This window comes from Anoplopoma fimbria, chromosome 1 (genome assembly GCF_027596085.1).
Source record: "Anoplopoma fimbria isolate UVic2021 breed Golden Eagle Sablefish chromosome 1, Afim_UVic_2022, whole genome shotgun sequence".
Classification (NCBI taxonomy): Eukaryota; Metazoa; Chordata; class Actinopteri; order Perciformes; family Anoplopomatidae; genus Anoplopoma; species Anoplopoma fimbria.
The window spans coordinates 8,229,890-8,257,852 of record NC_072449.1 but is presented as its reverse complement, the minus strand read 5'-3'; the positions used below and the strand labels follow the sequence as shown (position 1 = coordinate 8,257,852).

General features: G+C 39.6%; 1 protein-coding gene across 2 annotated transcripts; it reads left to right on the top strand.

Annotated features, from left to right (window-relative positions):
• The first annotated feature begins 159 nt into the window (after nucleotides 1-159).
• Nucleotides 160-27,878, top strand: LOC129089707 (mitochondrial intermediate peptidase-like). 2 transcript variants are annotated; one of them, XM_054597051.1, is made up of 20 exons: nucleotides 160-359; nucleotides 493-697; nucleotides 876-1,049; nucleotides 1,420-1,508; nucleotides 1,726-1,812; nucleotides 1,948-2,011; nucleotides 2,134-2,316; nucleotides 2,988-3,144; nucleotides 3,364-3,412; nucleotides 5,082-5,142; nucleotides 5,354-5,406; nucleotides 7,300-7,453; nucleotides 7,672-7,749; nucleotides 8,290-8,497; nucleotides 9,484-9,593; nucleotides 9,854-9,928; nucleotides 10,484-10,600; nucleotides 14,644-14,765; nucleotides 15,773-15,846; nucleotides 27,221-27,878. In XM_054597051.1, exons 2-20 carry the CDS (start codon nucleotides 551-553, stop codon nucleotides 27,319-27,321), a joined length of 2,103 nt encoding a protein of 700 aa, XP_054453026.1. In that variant the 5' UTR covers nucleotides 160-359; nucleotides 493-550; the 3' UTR covers nucleotides 27,322-27,878. The 2 variants fall into 2 exon arrangements, with proteins under 2 accessions (XP_054453026.1, XP_054453019.1); XM_054597044.1 differs by having other exon boundaries at nucleotides 160-697.
• Nucleotides 27,879-27,963: the final 85 nt, after the last annotated feature.

Sequence of the window (27,963 nt, the reverse complement as noted above, 5' to 3'; positions counted from 1 at the left end):
AGATTTAATGTCTTTTTAGTGTTTTGATGCTTTTATTGTGTAGGGGCTTCAAAAACAAGTACCCACCGTCGCGTCTGTGTGACGTCATCGCGTAATGGTTTACAGTAGCAGGTCGCACTTTCGACATATGTGACTTTTAGGTTTTTTATTATTGTTACTCAGCCACAATAGAAAAATTAAACACTTTTACGGACAATGCACACCGTGTCGTTGTAGTCAATTTGGTATGAAGAGCTTTTATGAATATTTATTTATAATAATTTTTTTAACGAAAATACCACCTGCTTCAGTCACTTAGATTTACTTAGTTAGATGGTCATTGAGCTAACATGTGAGCAGTTGTTCTGTAGGCTTGACAGGTACACCTCACATAACAATTCAGTTCAACTTCAATTAAAGAGACACGATTAGAACATATTCACTTTAATTACATTCATTGTTTACATTTACAGCTTTTGAAAACAGGGTTAAATTTAGTATGTCCTCTGTCAGCCACTGTCAGCACTACGAGCTCCAGTAGACTTCATCAGGACAGCAGATTCAGTACAAAATGTCTGCGTGCAAAAGGCTGCTTTACTTTGTGAAGCACCGAAGCTTATGGACGCATGTTCGGAGAAATGTCACAACATGGTCTCCCGTCGGAGCCGCCTTCAACGCCAAACATCAGAAAAGAGTGAACCTGTTCGAGAAAAACGTGGTTTGTATTTGTCTTAAATATGTCTGCTAAGTTTCAACACTGCTGCATGAGTGCATACAGCTTTAATGAGTACAATGTAAAGAAAGACTGCATGAGTTCTTGGTAAAGATGTCCTGACATTCCCAGTCTGTGTCTCTGTGTGTGTGTGTGTGTGTGTGTGTTTGACCTCTGGTTGCAGGGTTTGTTTGGGGTGCCAGAGCTGAGCTGTCCTGCAGGCTTCCAGGCAGCCACAGCAACAGCTCTGAAGAACACAGAGCGTCTGGTGGAGAGAGCTTGCTCTTGTTCTCCAGGAGTTGAGACAGTGGAGTCTTTTGACCAGCTCTCAGATGGTTTGTGTAAAGTGGCTGATCTGGTGAGTTCAACACCCCAAATGTGACTGTGCATTTCTGAACACTTCCTAAACTACTGCTACCTACGACTCATCTGCTTAACTGCTTATAAAATAAGATAATCCTTTATTAGTCCCGCAGCGGAGAAATTTACAGGATTACAGCAGCATAGAGGATAGTGCAAACAAGAGACAAAGTAAAAAAACAAGATCAAAAATAAGTATTATAAATAAGCAAATGAGCAATAAAAAAAACAGTCAAGAATCCACAGTAACTGAAATATTATATATACAGACAGAAACTATTATAACTATTGTATTGCACAGTGTATTTGTAGTTTATTGTGATATCTGAAGAGTTGTAAGCCAACTGTCATTTTTCTTCCTATTACAGGCAGACTTTGTTAAAGTAGCACATCCAGATCCAGCGTTTCGCGAGGCTGCAGAGAAGGCCTGCATGGAGATAGGCACAGTTGTGGAGAAGTAAGTGGCACCTTAACGAATATCTTTCAAAAGCATGTCACATGTCAAATAAACACCTTAGCACATCTAGCTTATGATCTAAAAGAAAACGTGTACATTAAGATAATGCTGGTCGTGAAAAGATATTTTTATGCAGGCTTCAGTTGAGACAGATCTTCAGTAGCACTCGATAGATCTTCAATCGATGATGTTCATAATTGCTGGTTGTGTGTTTCAGGTTGAACACCAATGTTGAGCTATGCCAGAGCCTTAAAATATTGCTGGAAAACCCGGACATTGTGGCTCAGCTGGACCCTGATTCGAGGTAATTTGACCGTCATCTTATTTAGTAAATGGATATAGGATTTATTGTTTATCTCTTTCCATGATAACATCAATGTCTAATGATAATATCTTGTTGTATGATGATATGTAATTGATTTATTTCTGCCTCTTCTAGACGAGTGGCAGAGCTGTTCATGTTCGACTTTGAGATCAGTGGAATTCATCTGGATGACAAACTGGTGAGATGGTCATAATATTTGGTAAAGAACAAGTTATCAATAATATTTAAAGACAAAAAAATTTATTATACCCCTCCCCAACGCAGTGTAATTCACTGAACTTGCTCCTTTTTTCCCTGCAGAGGAAAGAGGCAGTGGCCCTTCACGTAAAGCTGTTGGATCTAAACAACGAGTTTCTGGTCGGCTCTCACCTGCCGAACAGAATCGCGAGGTCGGCAATTCCTGAACATCTACACCTGCACTTTGCAGATGAAGGAAGCTTCATCCAAGTTGGGGGATTACATGCAGATTCCCCAGATGACTTGGTATGTGCTTTATTTGGTCTGGGTTATTGGAGAAAATGTCTCCCTTTTGCTCAGCAGGTGGCGCTGTTGCCATAAATTAGATTAAGGTAATTTTGAAAATTATAGTAGCAAATACTTTCCTGATTAATGATAAAAATGAAAGCTTTCGAAACACAAAGAAGAGTTTGAAAGCATTTTTTAATGAAATATTGACTCCCACAGCATTTGCCGAAGGTAGCTATAAAATTGTGCACATTTCTCTTAAAATTACTAACTTTAATATTAAAGATTTCGATATTTATATTACTTTAATATTTTTGTGTTATCCAGTTAAAAGGATAATCTTTATTTATGTTAACAGTTTTTTCTTCAATCTTAATGGCATCATAGTAATCCTAATGTCTCTCATGAAGGAGGCTAAAAGCAGAATCCAGATACAAATGAAAGTAGAGAGCAATATGATACATAAATATATCAAGTCTGAACACAGTCTAAGTTATATAAACACAACAATCTCACACTACAGGTAAAGATGAAATCCTAATTATTGTCTACATGGACCATCCAAGCATCTCTTGACTGTAACTCTTGATCTGCAGATTGTATTCGTCTTCTTCTACACATTTGTTGATCTGTTGCTTAATATTATGTTGTATCATGTATTTTTCCTCTTTATTCTCTTCCACTTGTAGGTGAGAGAAATTGCCTACATGATTTACCTTTATCCAAATGCAGATTTGATGGATTGTCTGGAAGAGCTGCTGAAATGCAGATACAAACTGGCCAAACTGGTGGGCTACGAATCCTACGGACACAGAGCCCTAAAGGGAACGATGGCCAAGACACCAGGTCAATATGTCTCTCTGCTTCATCATCATAGATTATGATTGATCAATGCTGTAACTGTAGGGTTGTAATTCCTATTTCAGTATTCGTTATACAGTAATTGGTCATAATAAAACCAGATAATGTTTATTAAGGTTTATGAGAAACTTTTTTGTTGTGCTTTTGGCAACAAGTTTCATACAGTTTAACATCCTGCAACTTAATTTTGATTTCCGTTTGTAGAGACGGTGATGAGCTTCCTTCAGTTGTTGACAGACAAGCTGTCAGACAGGTACAGTCTACTCTTAAAAGTTTTTTTTGTCAAAGATGTGAAAAAATGTAAAGATCAATATTCTGTTAAATGGTTTTTATTATGACCTGATATTTGTTTTTTACATTGTCATTAAGAACTGTTTAATCAAAGCTTCCCTTTATAGTTAATTATAAGTTGGTGCGTGACGCCCAAGAGTCCATATTACGTGAAATGAGTGAACCACAGATGAGCGATTTGATTAGTTCTCCTCACGTTCCCACAGTGCACTCACCTTCAGAAGGCCTCAGGCTTTGATTACTGTTTGCACCCTCTTCCTGTTATATTATTATTCTGTGTGCTCAATGAGATGCCCCTCCCACCGTCTTGGAGGCCGTCTCTCTGTCTGTCTCTCAACTCTCCTAAAGTTGTCATCTATTGAAAAAAAAAAAAAAAGACTAATCGATTATATAAATCATAGTCGTCTAAGATCATAACGACTGACTGGTTGAGTAAGAGTGGGCAGCTCAAGTCTTTTGGTTTTGCAGCTTCAACATCTCCACACATCCAGACACTGATCTCATGCTAAATTTCCCCTTCCCACTTGGTTGGATTTTCTGAGATACAGCTGGGCAGCTTGGGCTCTGTTGTGGCTCTCTGCATCTTCACTGCACATGTCCCAGCTCATGTATTTGTGTCTTTTGTGGGTTTGTAACCTTTAACATAATGAACATTAGCTAGGACTGTAAAATAAATCAGTCTGGTCTTGTATGTTAACTTGTTTTGAGCCTGTCTGAAGATGCAGAGTTTTGTGGTAGAATGTGGTTTGAAAGTCGAGGCACCAGAATATTGGTAGTATGGAAGTTGTTACCTTTGATGTTATTGTATCTGCAAGTTGGCAGCTTGGTCAGGCAACATTTGTACTAAGGGCTACAGCTCACGCTTTGTTTATTTTTTGTTTCTGTGAGCTTTGTTGCTGTAGCTAGGTTTCCTCTTTGTATGTGCGTCTTGGGATGATTAGTGGCTAGTGAGCTTCTGATTTAGAGAAATGCACAAAGCTGAAAGGTAAATTCCAGCTTTGTGCATTTGGTAGCTAGAAATCAAATGAGAGCATCTTGGAGTATACTTTGTCTCGCTGCAGGCCGTGCGATGTCGGGCACTTGTGGTATAGCTTTGGTGCTCATTCTGAGATCAACTTTCTGATGAGCATTTCCTGCACTGTCTTATGTTTCTCACTTTCCTGTTTTCCTGCAAAAAAACAACTGCAGTATAAAGGTTCTACTGTTTTATGATCGAGATCAGTTAAGAAACTGTGTCTTCCCCCGAAAACACAGCACCATTAACCACCAGTTTTGGGATCATTGCCCGTCTACCTGCTCACACCCTCTTAGTTTAATAGATTGTTTTTTAAAAAATAATCTTGCGTGGACTCCCTCTATGTCACATCTCCTGAGCCGTCATCGGGATTCCTCAACAGCCCAAAAATATACAAGTCAGGTGCACCTGAGACTCTAAAAACAAGTACGAATGTGAGCCCGTTGGCTCTGCAGCCGGTCCAGGGTGTTTCCCTGCCTTCAGCCAAATGCATGCTGGGATAGGTTTCCTCCTCCCCCCACCCTTTGACCCTGAGTAGAGATACATGGGTAAAGATTGGAATGAATGCCTCAAGGCAATAAACTCACAACTGTTTCACATTTTTTTTATCTCACAGAACAGCCAAAGACTTCAAGATGATGAGGAACATGAAGAAAAAACTCAACCCTCGAAATGCTGTGAGTGATTTCTTTCTGCACATAGGAGGATATTTTCTTGCAAATATTACACATTTCCCCTAATCAGTATTATTTGCCCAATAGTTTAAAGCTATGCTATGGTAATATACATTTTCTTCTATTTTCGCTTCACTATGATTCTGTGTAGTCTATTCTTAGTGTATTTTTTGACATCACATGTAAATAAAATACTCCTGTTGTTGTTTTATAGGAGCTCATGCCATGGGATCATCCGTACCTCAGCGGTGTCTTGCGTGCTGAAAGGTGAGTAGTATCTTATGAATGTTATTTTTCAGCCTGTTGTCATTTGATAAAGTCACCTTGATCAGTATCTTTGTCATACTTTTTAGATATTTGTAATTCCATATCACCACGAGGTGTGAGCTGTTATTGGGTCACAGCTCATCCTCAGGTGTCACATGTTACAAAAGGTGTTAGGAGAGAAGTATGGGAGTTGTTTGTTCTCTCAGACTCCTTTCTAATCCAGGGCAATATGATCTGGTATAATCTCCTGCTTTAGCCTCTGTTTTTAGTGTTTGTATCTGAAGCATTTTGGGGCAATTTATGTCTCAGCATTACATTAGACACACGGCTACATTATTGTGGTGCAAATTGTTGCTCCGACACATTTTTCCTACACATCTATTTTTCTGGTTGTCGTGTGTTGTTATGATGTTATTCTTAAGATTTACCTAATTCGACTTTGATGACAATTTATGCACCAAATATGATTATTGTGAAATTGAGCTTTTTCCCTCTGAATTTGCAGAATCTTGTTCAATGTAGAAGTTACAGTAATAGTAATTAGTAAATAGAAATAGCACGTATTTCTTCGGCCTTAAAACATGTATATGTTGTGTGATTGTTTTTCTCGATAATGGTGGCATATTAATGTGCCAAACTAAACAATTTAAAAAAGATATAATCAGAGTGCGACCTGTTGCTTAAACTCGTTTCTCATTTAAACTGTGATCATCTTTGGCGTTCAGCAACTCACTCTTAGAAATCCAAGATGCCATATCACCATTGTGTGTGTCCAACTTTACCAGATATCTCTGTTCTTGATGAACTGCACATTTCCCTCCCAGCACTGTCTCCAGAGACGAATAACATGACAGGCCAAACGTTCCTGGGGAAGTTTTAAATGAATCTTTATTGCAGACATTATGGATCCCTCATGTGTCCTTTAGATTTAAGCGGCCACATAAATCTTGTGCGTAACCATGTGTTGGTGACCGTTCCCAGGGCTTCTGAGGAGGAGTGGATCTGATCGCTTGTCCTCCTCTCTGTCATGCTGCCATACATTTCTAATCGTCTCCTATTGGTCTTTTTTTGGCTCTGCTAGTTAGCAGAACATTCCTAAATAAATTCAGGATTGCATTAAAAGGCGGTTTCCCCTCTGAGCTGCTTCTGTTTTCTGCTATACATACATTTAGACAAGCACACACACACACACACACACACACACACACACACACACACACACACACACACACACACACACACACACACACACACACACACACACACACAGACCCAAAAGCTGCTAAGCTCTCACACATCTCAGTCTCTCATGCTTTTACTCTCAATCACTCACTCAATCATTTTCTCTTTATCTTTGCTTGTCCATCTGTAACCATTTAAACTGGAAAGTGTTCAAACCGTATTCAAATGAGGTTCAGAGAGAGAGAGTGTGTGTGTGTGTGTGTGTGTGTGTGTGTGTGTGTGTGTGAGAGATAAACAGAGCCGTGCTCAGCAGCCGCAGTCTGTTATTCATCACTGATAATACACTAAATGTGGCGTTCAAGCTAAACAAGCGTTTTGGTTTGGTGGTCTCTACCTAAACTGCCTCACAGCAGCATGAATGCATCCATTTTAAACATGGGTGGGCCTCCTCTCTCTCCTCGCGCTCAGACTTACTCAGCCTGTAAGAAAACATCTACATAAATTATGTGCTCAATTTGAATAGGATGATCACAGTCATTATTTTATCTATCTTGTCCTTTTAAATAATTTGAGTGGCCGTTTGGGACATTTATACTCTGTCTTGTTGCGTTTTTAAATAGTTTGACACTCGGTATACTTCCATACACAGAGTAAACTTGAGTCTTTTTTGACTAAAAATCAGTTTGTTCTGGTTTGTTTTGCTCATTTCAGGTACAACATAGAGCCCAGTCTGTACAGTCCATATTTGTCTCTGGGCGCCTGTATGGAGGGTTTGAACAACCTCTTCTCTCAGCTGTACGGCGTGTCCCTGATGTCTGAGCACCCTAATGCTGGAGAGGTCTGGAGCGAGGATGTCCGCAAACTGGTAAATCCTACTAATGGAGCAAAATGTCTGGTATTGTGTTTGATCAGTGCCTCTTTCTAAAATGTTGTTGTTTGAAGTCTGTTATATGCATCATGTCAAAACAAAGACTGCTTTCGACCGTGTGGTTGCAAAGGTTTATATTTCAAAGATCAAAGTGTTTCAATACTATGTGTTAAATGTGTCTTTGTTTGTTTGTGTGTGTGTGTGTGTGTTCCCAGGCTGTGGTGCATGAGACGGAGGGATTAATGGGATACATCTACTGTGACTTTTTTCACCGGCAGGATAAACCTCATCAGGTGCGCATACATATATCTACAGTGTTCTACAGCTTCATGTTAGCCTCTCAGTATTTTAAGATCTTGTTTTCATTTTATTTTACTTTTCAATTCAGCTTTCAGATCAAATATTTTTTTATCGGCATAACAGAATAAAGTTTAAGAGTTTAAAACTGACAAAATGTAATAAAAGGTTATCAGACAAGAATATAAGTGAATACATTAATACATAATATTGACTAATATTGATAGTTTTAGTGTTATGGAGTGTTAATCTCCAATCAGTTGATATAAAAAAAAGATTTACATTTTTTTTTATCTCTTCTCACCCTTCTTCGTACACTACAAGCCATTAAATGGTGTAATACAATATGCCGTGAAGTAATGAACATTAGACGGCAGAAAAGAAAAGGCACAGTTGCAATTCAGTGTTTTATTTCTTTAATTAAATCAGTGATAAAATAAGCAACTACATGATATATTTTTTTGGGACCAATCTCACCCTCCCTGTCCTCCACCACCACCCCTTCCTCCTCCTCCTCCTCCTCCTCTTCCTCACAGGACTGTCACTTCACCATCCGTGGTGGCCGCCATTGCCAGGAAACGGATCAGTACCAGCTCCCAGTTGTGGTGCTGATGTTGAGTCTGCCCCAACCGACCAAGAGCGCCCCCACCCTGCTCACCCCCGGCATGATGGAGAACCTCTTCCACGAGATGGGACACGCCATGCACTCCATGCTGGGACGCACTCGCTACCAGCACGTGACAGGTGAGCTGCAGACCACAGATCGGATACCGTAACCATGTGCAACTTACAAATATTTTCTCAAATCTACATCTACATTAAAACTTTCAATGATCAAGTAAGATAAAGATATAGATATATATAAGGATTGTATACTGTACCAGTCAAAAGTTTGGACACACCTCTTCATTCAACTACTTTGAAGAATCTAAAATATAAAACATATTCTGGTTTGTTGAGCATTTGTTTGTTTACCACATAATTCCATATGTGTTCCTTCATAGTTTGGATGTCTTCAATATTAATCTATCAATGTAGAAAAAAATAAAAATAAAGAAAAACCATTGAATGAGAAGGTGTGTCCAAACTTTTGACTGGTATTGTACATGTATTATTCAGTAGGTGTTATTCAAACTGTTTAACTGGCAGAGGATTTGGCCAATGTCTGACATTTTTATGAGCTGTGAATCTTAAAATGATGGTTATGCAGCTCCCGATTGTCAAAAGGAAGAATTGTGTTGTAAGATATGGAGCCATATGTTTTTCATAAAAGTGTGGAGAATTGAAAATAGAGGATAAATCTGATAGCGTGAGCCCAGAGGAGAGCTTTAGATTATACTTGGCTAGCAAAGCTGTCATTCAATACTGTTTCACTCTTCAGATAAAGCTGATGGATATCTTCTCCAGTAATTCAAGATCCCAAAACTATTCATTTTACACTAATAACAGTATCCATTAACCCAACTTGAGGCTGTTTTATTGGAAACCATGTTTACAGCTGTTTAGACATGCTGCTTTAATTACAATTGTGTAACAACTGTAACTTAAATCTTTTTTACCTCGCTAAATCTCTTTTCGTATCAGATATTACATTCAAACGTCTGTTGATGGTTAAAATGACGTACAGTACTGAGCACATTGCATTTGCATGGCAGGTCAAATTTTGGAGTCATTTGGCCAGACCTTCCTTTGTTTTAATTTTTTTGTTCCTCTGACTTCCTCTCCTCCAGGAACCAGATGTGCGACTGACTTCGCTGAAGTCCCGTCCATCCTCATGGAGTACTTTGCCACTGACTATAGAGTCATCAGCCAGTTTGCACGCCATTATGAAACCGGACAGGTACGCCTAAACCCTCAGAATACAGATCATCTTGAACCACTGACATATTACTCAATAGTTGTAGAGAGATATCTTCCAATACATCAGGATTATAGTACACCATCATTTTTCCTCTTTTAACTGTGACATTAATTCTAAAGATTAAGTCACATCAGACAGTTATAATGCCGACCTTAAACATGACTAAAAGGATGGACTTGGATGAGATGAGATGATGTCTTACTGTCTGGTTTCTTCTGTCTGTGTCGTTGTCTACTCAGGCTCTCCCTCAGAGCATGGTTGCTCGCCTGTGTGAGTCAAAGAAGGTGTGCGGAGCCGCAGACACCCAGCTGCAGGTATAATGACCCACCACACACACACACACACACACACACACACACACACACACACACACACACACACACACACATCACTTTTAATTATACCTTAAAGTATGTTTCACTTTTACAAGTACACACAACTGCAGAAAGGCTGCACACTGTGTGATCGACAATCCGTCAAGTACAAAAGCCTGCGGTCCGTTTTTAATGTGGCTTATCATAAACATGTAACAGCATCCCGTGGATGAAAGGGCTGCACAGGCTTGTTATTTCGACTTTGTAGCATTAAACCGATACAGAGTTTGTTAAGAGATTGTTAATTCTTAAACCTTATTACCTTAGTTTTCCTTGTTGACTTGGGACTTATCTGTCTTTTAGCTGTTTTAAAGAACAGGGATTACACTTAAACTACTTTAACTTTGTAATTGATGGTATAGAGCATTTAAAAAAGACCTATTTGTTTGCCCCAGTTCCATGGAAAACTGTATTTATTTTCGATTAATATATTTGGTTTGTACATGCAGGACCGATTTAGTAGGAACTGAATTTGTCTTTTCTTTTCCTTGTCAGATTTTCTATGCTGTCTTGGACCAGATCTACCACAGTCAACCTCAGAACCGCTCCACCACAGAAATCCTGAAGGAGATGCAGCAGAAATTCTACGGCTTGCCTTATACGCCCAATACGGTACATCCAAAGCTGTTTAACTCACTGTCTTTGGCTTCTTATGAGTAGCTTGTCTCTTCAATACTGTGTCTTTAGATTGATAACAGTCTTTGAGGTTTGATAATTTGGGGAAAGTTCTGTGCTTCGGTTCCCTAAAGACTCTCCTCTTACTGCTCAGTACTGATCTCAGCACAGAAACAGCACAAACTTGGGCTTGGAGTCCTTTTAGCTTTCTACTCTGTCTCCTTCTCTTTCCTTTCTCTCTGGTTTTATATCTTTTACCCAGGCACAGCAGCGTTTTTTTTGAAGCCCTGCTAAAATAACAAAGCCAAGGTACACTTTGAATGAGCTCCCCCTGGGGGAAATATTGAAACTCTTCCACCCGGTCCTTTAATGAAAAACACTCTCTATTTCCCCCACTTTTGCAGCTGTGGGTGAGGCAAGGCAGGGATAAGTCATAATTTAGCCAGGAATGGCTTTCATAAGGCCTTTACTGTGGGCTATAATTATGTGGGGTGCCATCAGGAATAGAGATTACAGAACCGCTGTATATTCTCCCAAACGTCAGAGTCCAGGCCAGCGTTTCTCCTCACAGGAGTCCTCCCACTCTTCTGCTTGTGTCCTTCTTTGTAGCTCCCTCTCCAGAGATTGTGGTTTCGTGTCATATAGTCTCTTCAACTTTTCAAACCACACTGAAAGATCTAACAGACCCTCCGCCTCCGTGTGCACAGCTAACCACAGCAGGATCGTTTTCCTCATTTGAACCCCGCAGAAACTGAGGATGATTGCAGCGCTTTATAGTTCTTGAATTGGATCATCATTGGATCAGAGCGAGTGAAAACAGATTTGTTTAGACCCTTTTTTTTTTTACTTTCCCCTCTTGTTTCTCTTTCTCTTGACTGGTCCTCATGGAAACACAGCTCAGTAAAAAGTTTCCACAGCAAAGTGAACATTTGAGTGGCTAATAGGTTACGGAGAGCCGCAGATTATAAACATTAGGGTGATGCTGACATGTGTATAGTTTATAGAGCAGGGCTATCATTTCCCACTGTGTGCAGAGAGAGAGAGAGAGAGAGAAGATCAGCTGTAAGTAACACGGACCACATGCTCACCCTTGAGCCGAAGATAATATTTGGAAATAAATGGCAGAAAAGCAAGATGTTCTGCCCGCTGTGTTGACATTTCTTTTAATCTGTGATTCTTGGCTTCAATGCTTCATGATCTCCTCTTTCTTTTAATAAGCAGTGTTTTCAACGCACAGTCAAGCACATATAATCCACACTTTCCAGTAAAAAATGTGAATGAACTATGATCTAAACACCACAAGTTGAGTTTAAACAGAACAAAACGTATCTTTTATCTCACTTACAAGATGAAGTTAAAAGCCTGTGCTGACTTTGGGATCAAAGGGACATCTTGATGACATGTCGTCCACTCGCGCTCTCACACAAATGTTAAATTAATAATTTGATGTGAGGCAAAGGGGTTGGAAACAGAAAAGAGCGTGGATGTCTGAGTCATTTATGTGGCACATTTTGAAGAAGTGTTTAAAGCGTCTTGTCAAAGCACACCAAACTTTTTTTCAAAAGCTTTTTATTTGTTTCCAGAATATGATTGGCCACAAACCAGAGGAATAACAGTGAAGTCAAAGAGTCTTCAAATGAAAAGGCCGCCTCTACCATAAATTTATAACTTGAGCAACAAAAATTCCAACTTGAATTTTGTTTTTATGGATCAGAATTATGTATGCACACTTTTTGTCAGTGTGTGAATTAACTTCAAGCAGCTAAAACAGGCTTCTAATCTGAATGACCGAAGGCACTGCATCACTGCTGCGTTCAGCTGACAAAGCAAACTCCTTCAACTTTAGCTAGCCCGTGGTTTTTCTGAGCCAAAACAGCCCTCAGGAGAGCTTTTAACTCTTATTAAAGTCACCGCAGCCAGGAGCAGCTCGTCAAGTCGACACTTTCAAGCTTAACATTTTTAACGCTGTTAGATAGCCCGACTGTTTTTAAAGTTTATTACACTTTCAAATCCAGTAACGTAACTTTGAAGGTATTTATGTAACATGAAAGTGTAAGTAATATAAGTTGAAAGGATTTGCTCGTAATTATAACTGACCCCTCAGCTCTTTTGAATTTTGGCTTTTGTTTGTTCAGTGTTTTGGTTTTATGGCCAGCAACATTACTGTTTTGGAGCATTTAGCAGCTAAAGTGCCAGATATTTGCCTCTGGAGATTAAATGGAGGTTATTTATAATTGCAGACTAAATATTCGACAAACACGACTCCAAATACATGCTAATGATAATTAAAATCTACTGGATTTGTTAATTAGCAACCATTAAATACCAAGTTCGCCCTAACAACTAATTGATAATATGTACATTTTGTGTTAACAGTTTGTTTCTGCTGCCCCCAAGTGGCTAAAAAATCAGTTTACACACAGGATAACAGGAAATACAAAATTCAGCTGAATAAATCCTCAGACATACGCAGACTTTTAGCGGATGGAAACACATGGTTCTGGTAATACTATTAAGAGTTGGCATCTTGCTTGGATTTCCCAATCCACATTTCATTCCAGTTGATAATAGTAATGTAACCGTAAAGTTTTTTGCCATGAGCTCAACGCCGTTTGGTTCTCTTTGTATTCCCTTAAAGACAAATTCACACTCTTTTCAAAACCAACTGTTCTAGAGTGCGGGATGATGCGCAGTTGGCACGCTCGCTATGCTTACAGTCCACACAGTCTGCACGGTCAGCTGTGTGACTGAAGAATCATATAATTTAATTCCACCTTTACAGAGTTTTGTGCAGAATTATGAATTGGCCTCAAGGCATTCTCTTCAATTAAAGGTTTAGTGAAAAGACTGAAGAATCATATAATTTAATTCCACCTTTACAGAGTTTTGTGCAGAATTATGAATTGGCTTCAAGGCATTCTCATCAATTAAAGGTTTAGTGAAAAGACTGAAGAATCATATAATTTAATTCCACCTTTACAGAGTTTTGTGCAGAATTATGAATTGGCCTCAAGGCATTCTCATCAATTAAAGGTTTAGTTTTGTGCTGCAGTCACTATAGTCACTTGTATTACCAAAGACAATAAAATCTACCATTTTTTTTCTCTGGTTAGGTAATTTGTGTAAAAATTCAGTACCTAGGTTGTCTACATCCTTCGCATTAGACAATTACTTCACTTGCCGTTTGAGTATAAATCATAAACATGTTTAAAGTGGAGATGGAAGGAGGCGTCTGCAGTCTGTTATGATTTTGTTAACTATGGCAGCTGCTGTCTTTTATAAATGGCTGAATGTCTGAGTGTTTGCCAGCTGAATTCCCCCCAGAGTCCCCGTTTGCAGAGATCATAAAAGGGCTCGTCTTTATAGATATGGGGGGGGGTGGGGGGGGGGCCTCAGGCTACTGCAGCGAGATCAGAAGAGAGGGAAAGGGGGCTTTCTACCATTCAGGAATTTCCGTGTTTTGTCCTTTAAAGAAGGAGCTGTCAGGTTGTGATTTAATGTTTTGTCATAGAGGCTTATTGGAGGAAAAGGTGTATTTATTCCAACAATATAATGGCATCATAAAGACAACATAGGCGGCTTAAAAGGTGTACAAAGTGTTTGACACATTTGTCAGCAGACATTTAATGGTTGTAGGATTTATTATAGTTTATATAAAACTAAAACTGACAGAAAGTTGACATTCACAAATGTAAGGCCTTTTTTTTGTTTAGTTTAGTTTAGTTTTATAATTTCCGTGTAAGGAGATGTTTTTATCCCCAGTTGTAGTTTTACTGGAATAGTTTGCTGCGGTCATGGAACAGCTTCTCTCAACAGTTTTTTACGAGCAGAAACATTTCGGGCCTTTTAAGGCTGTGATGTCGTCCTCTGCCACACTGCTGCCTCACCACACACACTGATCATACGTTAAGGTCTGCTATCACTTCACTCCTCAGTGAGTTTGTTGTCTGTATTGACATCCAGATTATTTTAAGATGCCCTGTCTTTAAAAGTGATAAAGTTGTGGTTTCATTGTATTTTTTTTTTTATTACCTCAATAGGCGTGGCAGCTGAGATTCAGCCACCTGATTGGCTACGGGGCCAAGTACTACTCCTACCTCATGTCCCGCGCAGTGGCCTCAATGGTGTGGAAACAGTGCTTCATTCAGGATCCTTTAAACAGGTGAGACAGCTGCTCAAGGTTAAAACATTCAATAACAAAATATAAAATTGAGCATGCAGAAATGAGAGGAAAAATTTTCAACTTCCCTCTAAGAAAAATGTGCTAATATCCTTAACTTCTTACATTAGAGGAGCTCAAATGGGGTTTTGCTATCCAAACATATTTCAACAAGTGGAAACTGGTTCAGTATGAAGGAAGGCAAGGAAATATAACAAGCTATTGTCACATTTTTTAGATTTATCATTATGGAATTGATTGTAATAATTTGCCATGCATCACTGCGATGGAAAATACAAATGAATTATACCTTTGCAAGTCAAATGTCCAACAATAGAATCACTGAGGTCAGTGAGGTGTCTTTTACAGTTCAGCTCCTCTACTTCAGTTTCTACACAGGCATGTTTTTGATTAACCCCTAATCTTCACTCTCTTTTGAGTCACTCGTAACCTTGTGTTCAAGTTAAGAGAGGCACACAAATGATTTAAAAGCACAGCATAATCCAGTATTGCATATAGAGCACTGAGACAAATGCCCCTGACAGGCCGTCTTCTTCTGTATACTGTTAAAGTCTCTGGCATCTGATATTGAACATGACATGAATATGAAACTCACGCCGACTTGGCAGGTTTCTGATGTAATTCACAGATCCTCCCTGATCGCAGGTGTTTGCCCCAAATGCTTTGTTTGAATAACGAAGCCTCTATCGTATCTCCATCGAGGGGAGACCTGCAGCGTTCTCCCCCTACAGCCTCTCTTGTCTTTTCCTTTGCCGTCTCTCTGTCTTCCTGTCGTCCCTTTTACCTCTGAGATGTGTTTTAGTTCCACCTGTCGTGGTCAGATCTCTGTTTCCTGTCACCTGTGTGTTGTGAACAGGCAGCTGAAGAGACTTGGCCCTGGGCTCAGAGTGGCCGTGGTGGAGTTGTTGACGGCAGATGTCAGGTGTCTGTAACCTTATCTCTTTCTCGTCTGTGTTTATATTTCCTTTGCTCTCTCTCTCTTTTATTAGGGACATGGGTGAGCGTTACCGTCGGCAGATGCTGGCCCATGGAGGAGCCAAGGAGCCCATGCAGATGGTGGAAGGTAACTTATCATTTTCCCCAAAATATTTGCCCAAAATGTTTAAAGAATCTTTTTGTATTTACCCATACAATTCAACAAAGCTCATTATTTTGGTAGCAGTTTATCTGAACATCTTTGGGTTAGGAATTGCACTTTTAGGCCTCAGTTCTCCCTCTACTACTTTTGGGCTGTGAGCTCACCTTTGACCCCATAGCTATCAGGTAACAGTCGTCCCACCTTCTCTTCTCCAGGCAGATTTAGCTGTTTTGTACCATCTTTAAAACGTTTTAAGAGTTCATCTCCAGGTTTCCTTCAGTTTAGCAATTAAAGTGTCAATCAACTAGCTTCCAGCACCACCACTTAAAGATGGGTTTTGCATAATTACTGTAGCATTTTGCTGTTAAATTGTTTTTTCACAGCCTGGAGGGTCAACTGCTCTTAAAATGGTTGGGGTTTTTTCAGCAGTCTTGCCTCATGTGAGACAGAAATACATTCTGATTACATACTGATTACTAATTAAAATATGTGCTAGTGGGAAACGCATTAAAAGTTAGATAATAAAAGTAGCAATTTTTTTTTGTTTAGCAGAACTTTTTTTAAATATGTTAAAGTGTTGGAAAATAATACAGAGGAAGAAGAAATAAAGAAATGACACGATAAATGGATAAATAAATGAAATACGATACATGAAAAAAGTAAACACTGAACCCAATTTTTCCCAGGGAGAATTATCAATCTATAGCATGAACTTGGGGTAAAAGATATTAATATATTAAGTAAGATTTACAAGGTTATTATGTGTCCATTAAAGTCCTTTAATCTCACCAGTAAAGATCATATTGAACATCAGCTGAGGGGGATTATAGCTTGAGTTCATCATTCGACAGAAGCAGCTGTGAGTCCATTAGTCAGGTTGTAGTTTTTTTCTTTCAGGTGTTCTCAGCTGCTGCTGTTGTGGTTTGGCTCGCTCTGTGCTTGAGCTACCACACTGGCATCTATTTACCGATTTGACTCAACTCCCAATGTTTCTTATCTTTTGTTTACAAGAGCAACCCAGAGACACAGCCAGTGCTGCTGTGGTATAAGTCTCTGGCAACCATATTCATGCTCTTCCAACCCTGAGGTTAAGATATATGATCTGCTTTAAAAAAAAAAAGAAAAAAAATCATAACTCAAAAGACATTATGCTCTTTTTTTTTTTTTAGCACAGACAAAATCCAGAAGGCAGGAAATACAGACATGGAAGTTTATGGGTTTGAAGCAGAAAAACTGCTGACTCTGCAGGTTTAAAACTCAGACTGTGACATTCAGCTCTGCGTTTAACCAACATTTTTCAGCCATGCAAGCAGCGTTGCTCTAGAGACGGCGTTGTCAGTCAGTTGTTCTACCATGTGGTGCTGACTGAAACTTCTCAACTATTGGATGGATTGCCGTGAGATTTTAAATGTCCCTCCATGGATTTTAATAACTCCGGTGGTTCTCTAGCTTTTCAACCAGTGTAGTGATACCTGCTTTACTCTGGGGGCCAGTTAATAAACACATAACAGACATTAAGGGCTTAGCCTGGCCCTGCCACTTACTTCTGATTTTATTACTGCTTTTATGCACTTTACATTTAAAGTACAAAAAATTCCATTCTGAAACTATTTATTTTTATTGTAAATAAGACCATTTTTATCTGGCAGCAAGATGAGCATCACTGAACTTGCACCGTCAGCAGCTCAAAATTTCTGTTAAATGTCAAATAAATTGGTTTACGATCATCAAATACCTGCAGAGCTAATGGCATCTTATCAGTCTCGGCAGTACTTTTTTAGCGCTTAGTAGCAACTGTAGCATGCTAACACGCTAAACTAAGATGGTGAACAATATACTTGCTACAAATCAGCATGTTATCATTGTGTCATTGTGTGTAGCCAAACATGTTAGCATGCTCATGTGATCATTTAGTGTACAGCCCCAAAGAGCCTCTAGCATGGCTGTAGAATCTTGTTTGTAACCATCAATCTGAAGTTAATCAGATTATGTTATTTTAGCAGAAGCTGTAGTTTCTTCAAATAGACATGACGGGCAAAACAAACTACTTCCTAAAATGTCTCTTCCCTTCATCCTTCCATAACTTCCGTCTCCCTTACTTAAGCAGTCACTCTGGCATGTCTGGACAGGACAACAGAGGAGAAGGGAGAGAGGAGAGGGATTAGTAATATCAGGTGACATTTGGGAGTGTACTGTAAATCTCTCCCTCAGGGTCACCTCCTCGCTCCTCCTTCAGATTGTCCCTTTGACAGCTCCAACCAGGGCTGCACCCAGCTTCTGAAATTACAACCACCAACAGATCAGATCCGTGTTATTAGATCTACTGTCCAATTAACTGTTGTTGAACTGACAATATTCACTTTTATGGCTCCCTTTGAAGCGAATGCTCCTCTAATTATAGGCCAAGGCCCTGTGTGCAGAATAGTTATCAGGGTCATATTGATCCCTCCGGCTGTCATTCCAAGCCATAACTCATTGTACAAGCCTTTTGTAGAAATGTCTGCTTGGGGGGAATAATACTTACCCAAAGAATGATTTCATTTTTCAACAGATAATAAATCAAATTAATAGCCTTGAAATTGTAGGATGCTATTAATAGTTTTTGGCAGTTTTCCATAATACACACTTTCAGTCCACTTTGTTTACCTGCATTTGTGATAATCATCATGCATGCATTTATCATAATAAAACCTATTCCATGCCTGGAGAAACATTCAAACAAAAATAAAACGTCCTCATATTTTAAAAAGAGACTCATTCAGCCGCATCGCCATTTTGATGGCTACATTTGTCCTCATAATTTACCTTTTAAGACCATGAAAGCAGCAGTCAAGAGTTATAAAAGGACATCAGTGCATGTGCTGAAACATTTAGCTTTTCACTACTTTTCACTGTGGGGTTGAGGGGTTCATAACAACCATCTTGAATTCCTTTTGGGGAATGGAAAATGGTTTTGAATAAGAACCGCCCTTTTTTATATCAAAATGCAGCATTTAGGCCAGAAGAGAGCAAAAGACTAGAGGAAGCACACAGCCTCCAGATCAAACCCAGTACACATGATTATTTCTAACAAAGACCCCTTTTTAAATGGAGGTGTGTAATGTTTCGCTGCAATTCCCCCTTTGGCGAGGTGGTGGACGGGGCACGAGGGCACACAGGGAACCGGAGCAGACCAGGCAAAGGCTAATCAGAGGCCAGTCTTTATCTGCTGGGTTCCCTCCCCACTACTGGATGTTTCCCAGGACAGACGGTGTTGAAATGTAGGATCCAAAGCAGCAGCATAAGAATCTGAATGAAATGAGTCAGAGAAAAAGCGAGAGTAAGAGGGAAGAACAAGGCGAGAAAGGGAAAGAGAGAGTGAAAGGTGATCGACTGACTGAACTGAACCTCGGCTCCCGCCACAGAGAGGGCTTTCATGGCCCAGACTGTTCCCATAGCCCCCGACCGCCGAGCTCAGAAAATGGATCTACTACGGCTCGGTAGCTGAGCTCCTTTGTCTGAGGGCAGCGTGGCTGAATAGTTCATATGACCGCTTGCATAGTCGCTAATAAACCCCAAGAGCATGGTGGTCTGCACAGTCCCCACAGCACTTTTGTGACAATGATGAATAGTTCGGTCGGAAACTAGAGGAGAGAAACTTCACAGCTCAGATGTGAAGCTGCAGAAAACTTAATTTATGGCCCTTACTTAAAAGCAGACATGATTTGTGATGATAATTATCCTCAGTGCTTCACACAGCGCAGGTTCAGAGGGAAGTGTCTCATCTTTGATTTACTGATCATGAGTTTGCATTTTGATGATTCCAGAAATACTAATGCAAGTCCTTAAGTTTTAAAGGGGACAAATCATGAATGGCTGCTTTCCAACCCACAAACTGTGAAATAAGACAACCCAGTCAGTTTTGTGGGCTGCCTTCACTAGAAAACATTCAACAGGGCCTTCACATTAGGCTCTCCTCCCTCTGTCACATGCAGGCTCATTAGAATAAACAGCCCACGGCTTGAGAACTACCTTCGCAGTGATGCACCATATTTTTCTCGCGTGCCAATCTGAGCAGGCTGGGCTTTTTCAGGAGGGAGTCTTAAAGAGGCTGGCGCTAAAACTGAGCTTTTCATACAGAGGGTGGATACAGGTTTATTCAGACAGAAAGTATGAGAAAAATAATGAGTTTTTTTGTTGTAGCTCTTGTGTGATGGAAATCACAAGGATTAAACCGAAAGGATTATTTTAAAAATAAATCCGACAGTTGCAGAAATAGTTTTAGCTTTAGCAGCAATATAGAGCTCTTTGAGCTAAATGCTAACATGCTCACAATTGCAATGCAAACAAGCTGATGTTTAGCAGGTATGATATTTACCATGTTTATTTAGTTAAGCGTGTTAGCATGCTAACATTTGCCTAAATAATGCCCTAAGTGCTGCAGGTATTTAGTCGAAAATTAAAGTATTGGACAGATTTCAGTTTTGAACTGATGATATGAACATGAATATCTGAACCGATTCTTCATGGCAATCCTTGAATCCAAAAGTTGTTTAAATATGTAACTTAAAACCACAAATGTGAACCTCTTGGTGGGAGTAGAGGAAATTTAAAGGCAACGCTAAAGTCCGTAGGATTCATCTTCTGGGGAACATGAATGTCAAAATTCAATGGAAATATTTAAGGTAGGAATAAAGAGGCCACTAGTCACACTTCTTGCTTAGCTAAAAATCATGGTTGCATAAACATAAAAAAGAATCTAAGAAAGAAAAATGTGTTTCTCAGTTGCAATAATCTGATACATTGTCTGCATGTTTAGGTGGGAAACATTTTCTCACACTAAATGGTTTGTGTTCTCAGTTTTGTACGGTTTATCTTCAACAACGTTGCACGTTTTTCTTTTGTGAAGGCACTTAGTCAACAAAGAGCCTCCCTGTGCACTGTTTGTCATCACCCTTGTCTCGCTTACTTTCTGGGCCTGTCTTTAAGTGCTGTTTGTAGAAAAAGCTTCCTGAACTTCAAAGGAGTAATTACAGAGCCAGTGAGCCAAAGTTTGCCTCCAGGTTTGAACCAAGTAACTGCTTTTCACACCTCGACATGTTTCAAATGGTTACAAGCAGCAGCTGAACGGCTTCTGAGGCAGCCAGCAACATGTTCTGAAATATGTGATCGTCAACTCTTAAGTGACTTAAAGCTCTGTGTGCTAGTCGGCGTATAAGTATTTTTTCATACACATACAGGGAATGTGACCCCACAGAGGCTCAAGTTACTGCACACTGCAGTTTGTTCCCATTTTAAATGCACAAATGGGGTGTTCTGCTGTTCCCTGGCAAGCCTATAAAAGCAACCAATTAAATCATGAAAGAACTGAACACAGCCGAACCCAAGAGACTGGGATCAATGGCTCTTATAAAACATCTAGTTTCAGCTGAGCCCTCTGATTGGTTAAAGACACTTTCTAACAATGCTGATTAGTGCTCTTATAGCAGAACAGCTGTCTTCTGCTCTTGGAGCACTAAAAGTGTGAAGGGGCTTGCTACACGTATTTCAGGAAGCCAAGAAAGAAATGTATGTTTTTTTTTTTTTTTGTAGAAAAGCTGCACTTCTCCAGATGTTGTTGTGTACTCTGAAAATGCATATTTGACCAATGATCCAAACCTTCAACCCATGTTAAAATTCTTCCCCCAAAAAATTGGTAAATGTTTTGGGAAACTCTTCTCAGAAGAATGTAGGTCTGCAGACACTTTACCCCTATTTTCAGAAAAACTGGGCGGTAACTCAGATGTTTGATAATTTCAACCAGCAGTAGCTGCAGGCTGGGCAACAATTTTGAAACACTTCTACTGAATTCTTCTCCCCAGAGCTGTCATTACGGAGGCTCAGAGCTGTTAGTCAGCCACATAGGTCGTCATTTGACTGATTCCCATCGCCCGCCACCCTTTGAGTTAATATATTTATTATTCTGTGCTTGCTGTGTATGTTCTCCTGTGAGAGATAAAGCTCTGTTTACTGGCAAGATTATAGTTATATAACTTTTAAATGTTAGTGTAAAAGTAAAATATAAGAGCAACTTGTTGCCTCTTATGAGGATCAGAGGGAGGAAACGGTAACAGGTTTAAATATTAGAAGATTTCCATGTTAAGTCATTTTGTTATAAAAGCAGTTGGCATTGGTGTAAAAGTCAAGAGCTGTGTTTAAGTACACCTCTGGTATAAAATGAGTTTCCATTTCTCAGTGGAAAGAATCCCTCTCATCTGTATTGAGAGAATAACTATTTCAGACTAGAAGAGGCCGTGAAGGTCGAGCCAAAGAAAAAGGGGTCTGTGATTTTAACGTTCCCACACCAGCTTGGAAAGATTGGGCAGGAACAGAGAATGAGAACTTCCCAACAAGTACTCTTGAGCAAGGTACTCAACTGCCAACAGCTCCAGTTGGCAGCCGTTCAGTGGATAAACTGCAAAGCAGGGATAGAGTTGTTAAGAAAGAGCCACTGTTTTTTTTTTAAATACTTTATTTGTTGTCTGTCTTTTCACACCTGCCCAAGTTGGCTGACGCTCTCGGCCCTGAGTTGACTGTAATGGGGAGAAGCCTGGCTCCTCAATGGACGCGTAGGTGCCATTATGAATGGAAATGGAAACTCTTAAATAGGAGATGACTCACAAGGCAAAGCCTCTGTCCTAAGGCTCTCCTAACAATGGACACAAAGCACAGCCTATGTTTGGTTTGGCTCTGTGTTTCCTCGGTGCGTTGCCAAGAGCGAGTGTATAGGTCAGCCTGCTGTAACGCTGTCAACTTTACAGTATCTGTACGTAGGTAGGGCCGTTGTAAACTTTAAGTGACTGGAACTACTTCTCTCCAAAGTAGTTCCAGTGAGGACTGTAGATAATATTTCTGGAAAAAACACATTGCTGTTGAATTATTTAATTTAATTTTTCAAAGCTATGAGCACGGCGAGAGAATTCTATTCACATTGTATGTGTTGGGGTTTAGGCTGAAAGACAAAACCTGGAAAAATAAAACAAACCATTTCTTTGGATGAATATCAATGACATTTGGGACCTTTTTAAAATGCAAATGAAAAAAGTGTGTAATACAGTCCACTGTTTTTTATAACAAGTCGCTGTCATTCATACTGTAGTTCAGCTTTTCTCAACCACTGGTGGGCCTCAGAGCTCCATTTAGAGCGCCGCGGAGGTACTAAACGGTTAAATAATATTTTTGAGTAATTTACAAAGCTAGTTATTTAAATATCTAAACATGCTCATCAATTCTCATTAATTAAAAAAAAAAAAAGAAGGAAAAAGTCAAATTTAAATCCATAAATGTAATAACCAGTTGCTTTTGAAAATACCCACGCCAATCACGATGCATCATCAGGTTGAGACAAACAGGTTTTGCTACTGGTAGCTAGCTAACTTTTCCCTCTGATGCAGTTTTTTTTATTTTTATTAAAAGAGACAAACCTGTGCTAGCAAAAGCTACAAATCCTGTGTTGAGGAAATATGACCCTGAATACATTAAAAATGGATTCATAACAGCAGGCAGTGATGGTTAGGGTAAACATCATATTTATTATGGTCATTACAGAGGAATACAACTTAATTACAGCCCAGTATATTTTTTTATACTTTTCACTTCTTGTTATGTTTTTTTCTCATTTATTTTTTGTTTTAACAAACAAAAGTGAGCCTTAAATTACAAAAGGTTGATAAATCCTGCTGTAGTTTCCCCTCTGCAGACTGCACAGCTCCACCATTGACCTCTATGCTGCATCCATTTACTTTATTGCTCACCTTTTTTTTTTTTTTTTTTTTTTTTTTTTAACAGTGTGCTGATGGCTCTCTGCCGATCAGTTATGTCTGACTCAGCCCCGCCTCCTTGTGTGTATCTATAAACGCAGCTCCTCACGTCAGATACTCCTCCACAGTGTTGTTATGACTTTGAGGTTATCTGTGCATTCCTCTCCAACTCTCCCAGGGATGTGGGCTGAGAACAGACTCACTCCTCACCGCTCATTGTTGTGCCTCTCTTCATCTACTGTCGGTCACCGTGTGAGGCCCGGGTGCTGACACCCCGAGCTGTTGGTGATGAGAAGCCGACGAGGGCGCTATTGTTTACCTGACTAACCTCTTTTTACGATCACGCCTCCCTTCGCATCTCTAACTTTCTCTCCCTCTCTCTCTTCTTCTTCTTCCCCTCCACCTCTCTCTGCCTCTCTCATCACTCCTGTCATGTTAACTCTGCTTGTTAAACACAGTAACCTGGAGCAGGCGAGGTTCCAGACATTAGATCCCCCCTGTGGACACTCAGTCAGGAAATTACATCTATTAGAGAAAGTGTTGGTGATGCTGCAGACCGTGTACGGGCAGAGTTCAGATTAATAGCTCAGCCCACAGCTCTGTCTGTTCACACGCTGTAAAAATCAACCAAGTAAACAAGTGTTATGTCAGAACATGGGTGTAGTTGTTTAATTGTTGTTTTTGTGCTGCACACTGGTGTAATGACATGGGAGAGGAGTACTATTTAACTCTTACGCTTCCCTTTGAGCTTCAAAGATGTGTTCTGTGACTGAACTCGGACCTTTGTGTCAGGTTTAGCAACTTTTAACGGGGATATTCATGCAAGAATTAGTAAAATAACTCATCAAAATGTAATTATTCTCTCAATCTTGACCAACCATAAACCTGATCACAAAATCTTTTAGATTAAAGCTGCACTATCATTTTTTTTCTTTTTGTGTCAAATAACTGTTATGTGAATTTAATCATCTTTCATTTTGTCATTTTTATTGCACACAAGTTAACTTCAAGCGACATGCTGATGATATCGCATTGTGGCTATTTATTTGAGCATTTTTTATGGCATACTATACTTTATATTTATATTTTCATGATGTGCTATACTTTAACTTGTAATAAAAATTTTAAGACATACTATGTAAAAATACAATACCATCCCCCAATTATTGGGTAGAATTACATTCTACACAAATATTTATGACTGTCATTCCATGCCATACGATGACATTTTTATTGCATTTCTTTTTTTGAATGGCAATTAATATTTTTATGCCGTAATATATTATGACTTTTTATACTGACATTAATTTAATGACTATAATGACTTTTTATATGCAGTTTTGATGACATACTTTGACTTTTATTTTACATATTTATGACATACTATACTATGACTTTTTATGGTATGCTATATAATACATTTTATTTGACGTTTCTATGGCACATTATACTAGATATATATATTTTTATTTTTTACATTTGGCATACTATGAAACGGCTGTGTCTGGATGCATTATGTCTTCGGGTTGTCAGTCCATCCTGCCCTTTCATGTGAATGCCTGGAGGGAATTTCTTCTAATTTGGCACAAACGTCCACCTGGACACAAGGATGAACTGATTAGAATTTGGTGGCCGAAGTTCACTCTGACCTCACAAAACATATTTTGGGCCATAACTCAAATATTGAGATGCTAATTGTGACATTTTCACACAAATGTCTTATAGGATAAAATGGTGAATTGATGACATTTTGGACAGACATGGATGTAAACTGAAACCAGTTGGCGGAGGCACCACAAGGCTGTAATTGTTATGACATGCTATACTATGCCATTTTTTATTTTTTTTATGATATACTATACTATGACTTTTTGTCTGACATACTATATGCTAAGACCTTTTTCTATAACGTACATTTTTCATGTCATTTTTTTTGTTGCTTACTTTACTTTGAAGAGGTGCAGTGGATACAGCAAAACTTCCTGCAGCCCTTTTATTAAGACAGTCATTTATGGTTGAAAATCATCGCTTTCATGTGGCTGCCTTGCTCCCAGGGATCCAGGGTCCTTGAGGTTGTGGTGCATTAGGTACCCCTGTGTGCTGGTATCATCTTGTAGCCAAGGGGTAGGGAGCGACCGGTGGGTAAGAGGAGATGATAATCCCTTCTCTGGTGCTCTTTTGCAAGGCGATTCTCTGCACGCCGGGCCAAACTTGCACTCAGTTTCTACCTGCTGAGCCAGTTTCAGGATTGCAGCAGCGTAGACCTCTCAGTGTGTGTATGTATGTGTGTGTGTGTTTGACTGTCCATGTCTTGCTGTGTGACCATGTGATAAGGCATCGCCGTGTAAAACTCTTTCGCGTATCCATTCATGCATGCCTGTGCAGAAATGCTTGTGTTTGAGAGAGAGAGAGAGAGAGAGAGGGAGAGTGTGTGTGCGTTGGAGTTGACCCATGCAGGAAGGAGGGGGGTGAGGGCCTATTTACATTGGCAGCTACACAAGGGGAAATGAACTGACTTCAAAGCCGGCGTGTAGCTGAATTGTAAAGCAAGCGAGGGAGTCCTCCACGCATGAGCTGGCAGACAGGCTCTCAAAACACAGACAGACATTCCCAGGGCTCGTTCACAGGCTGCACAGTCATATTTGCTCTGCAGCACTAGTCATAGTCTGGTGTGTGTGTGTGTGTGTGTGTGTGTGTGTGTGTGTGTGTGTGTGTGTGTGTGTGTGTGTGTGTGTGTGTGTGTGTGTGTGTGTGTGTGTGTGTGTGTGTGTGTGTGTGTGTGTGTGTGTGTGTGTGTGTGTGTCGCCCCTATGAAGCACCATGAAATGTACAGCATAACTTTTTTTGGTTTTGTTCAAGGGTGAAATTGAAGATGTTGAGAACGTCATAGCTGTGTTTTACTACATGCAGTCTGTTGGATCAAATCACCATCTGAGGCCTGTTAGAGAAGCAAGCTTTGTGGAAACCTTTTGAGGTTCTGTGCCTGTTAAAACTTCTTCTCAGTATAGGGAGAATGTATCGAGGAAAAAAACAAAAATGATTAGGTATAAAAGTATACTCTGCACTTATTGCACATCACATAACGAGATCCACATAAGAATAAAGCCATCATGAAAATACGTCATGCTTGTGCTGATGACGTTGAAGAACTGGAATTAGGGCAAAAGTTTTTCAGGAGCAGCAGCTTGTATCTGTGAACTTAATTAGATTTAAGCTTAATTTGGGGAAAAAATAGTCCTTGCTTCAAAGGATTTCTTGAAAATGCTCCCATTAGCCTTTTTTTTTACCTCAGAGTGCTCTATTTAGTAAAACCACTGCAGTGACTTCAGCTTAAATGCTTCAGAAAGCTGCACTCTTCCTGTCAGAATGAGGTGAGATGATTGGAAATAGGAAAACCAGTTCATCCCAGTGCCCCGCCAGTTCTTTCCTTCCCAGAGACAGATGTGCATTTGACACACACACACACACACACACACACACACACACACACACACACACACACACACACACACACACACACACACACACACACACACACACACACACCTTAAAACCTGCTGCTTTATGTGTTTGTGTGACAGGGATGCTGCAGAGACAGCCCACCATGGAGGACTTTGTGGATGCACTGGTGTCTGAGCTCAACCCCAACTTTGAAACCTTCATCATGGACTCTCAAAGCTGAAAGATGCCTCTGGCGCCATGGAAACGGACTTGAACCTTTACAAGGCAAAGGCATGATACACTAATGATGCACACAGACGCCGGGCCAAGAGGTGAAAGATGTGGCAGCAGGGTGCACGTGCATTCTTACTAATCATCTTTACTCTGTCTGTAAATTAATCAACATTTTATATATTGCTGGTCTCGCTTGAAGTCACATTGACTTGTTTTGATATATTTCTGTTAATTCTGCTGTCAATATGAGATAATGTGGTAAGAATTTAAACCCTCAAGAAATTCTGATCATCTTTGAATATTATTGTAGATTATTATGAACTGTGTCCCAATCACAGACACTTTCCCAATGCTCTGGACTCCCTTGTGTCTCCCTTAATGTTTTTTCAACAGATTCAACAGTAACTTGTGCCAGGTCAGATACTGTTTGGTTAATATCATAAAACAATCTTGAATTTGTAAATATGTTTTTTTTTCAATCTTTTAGTAGCACTGAGCGTTGTTAGAAATGAACAGGAAAAAAAATGCTCTGTAATGTAACAAACCATCATAAATTTCTCTAAGTTCCCTAATTTTGTGGTCATCATTTATCTGCCTTTATCTTATTAATTCCATGACAAGCATCCTGTCATTAATTAGCCATTTTCAG

Bases quoted from the DNA above. Each gene is read 5' to 3' on its own strand.
- LOC129089707 (XM_054597051.1), top strand. From the start codon at position 551: ATGTCTGCGTGCAAAAGGCTGCTTTACTTTGTGAAGCACCGAAGCTTA. The intron at 1,050-1,419 runs GTGAGTTCAACA...TTCCTATTACAG, and splicing joins TGTGTAAAGTGGCTGATCTG to GCAGACTTTGTTAAAGTAGC. The intron at 7,454-7,671 runs GTAAATCCTACT...GTGTGTTCCCAG, and splicing joins GCGAGGATGTCCGCAAACTG to GCTGTGGTGCATGAGACGGA.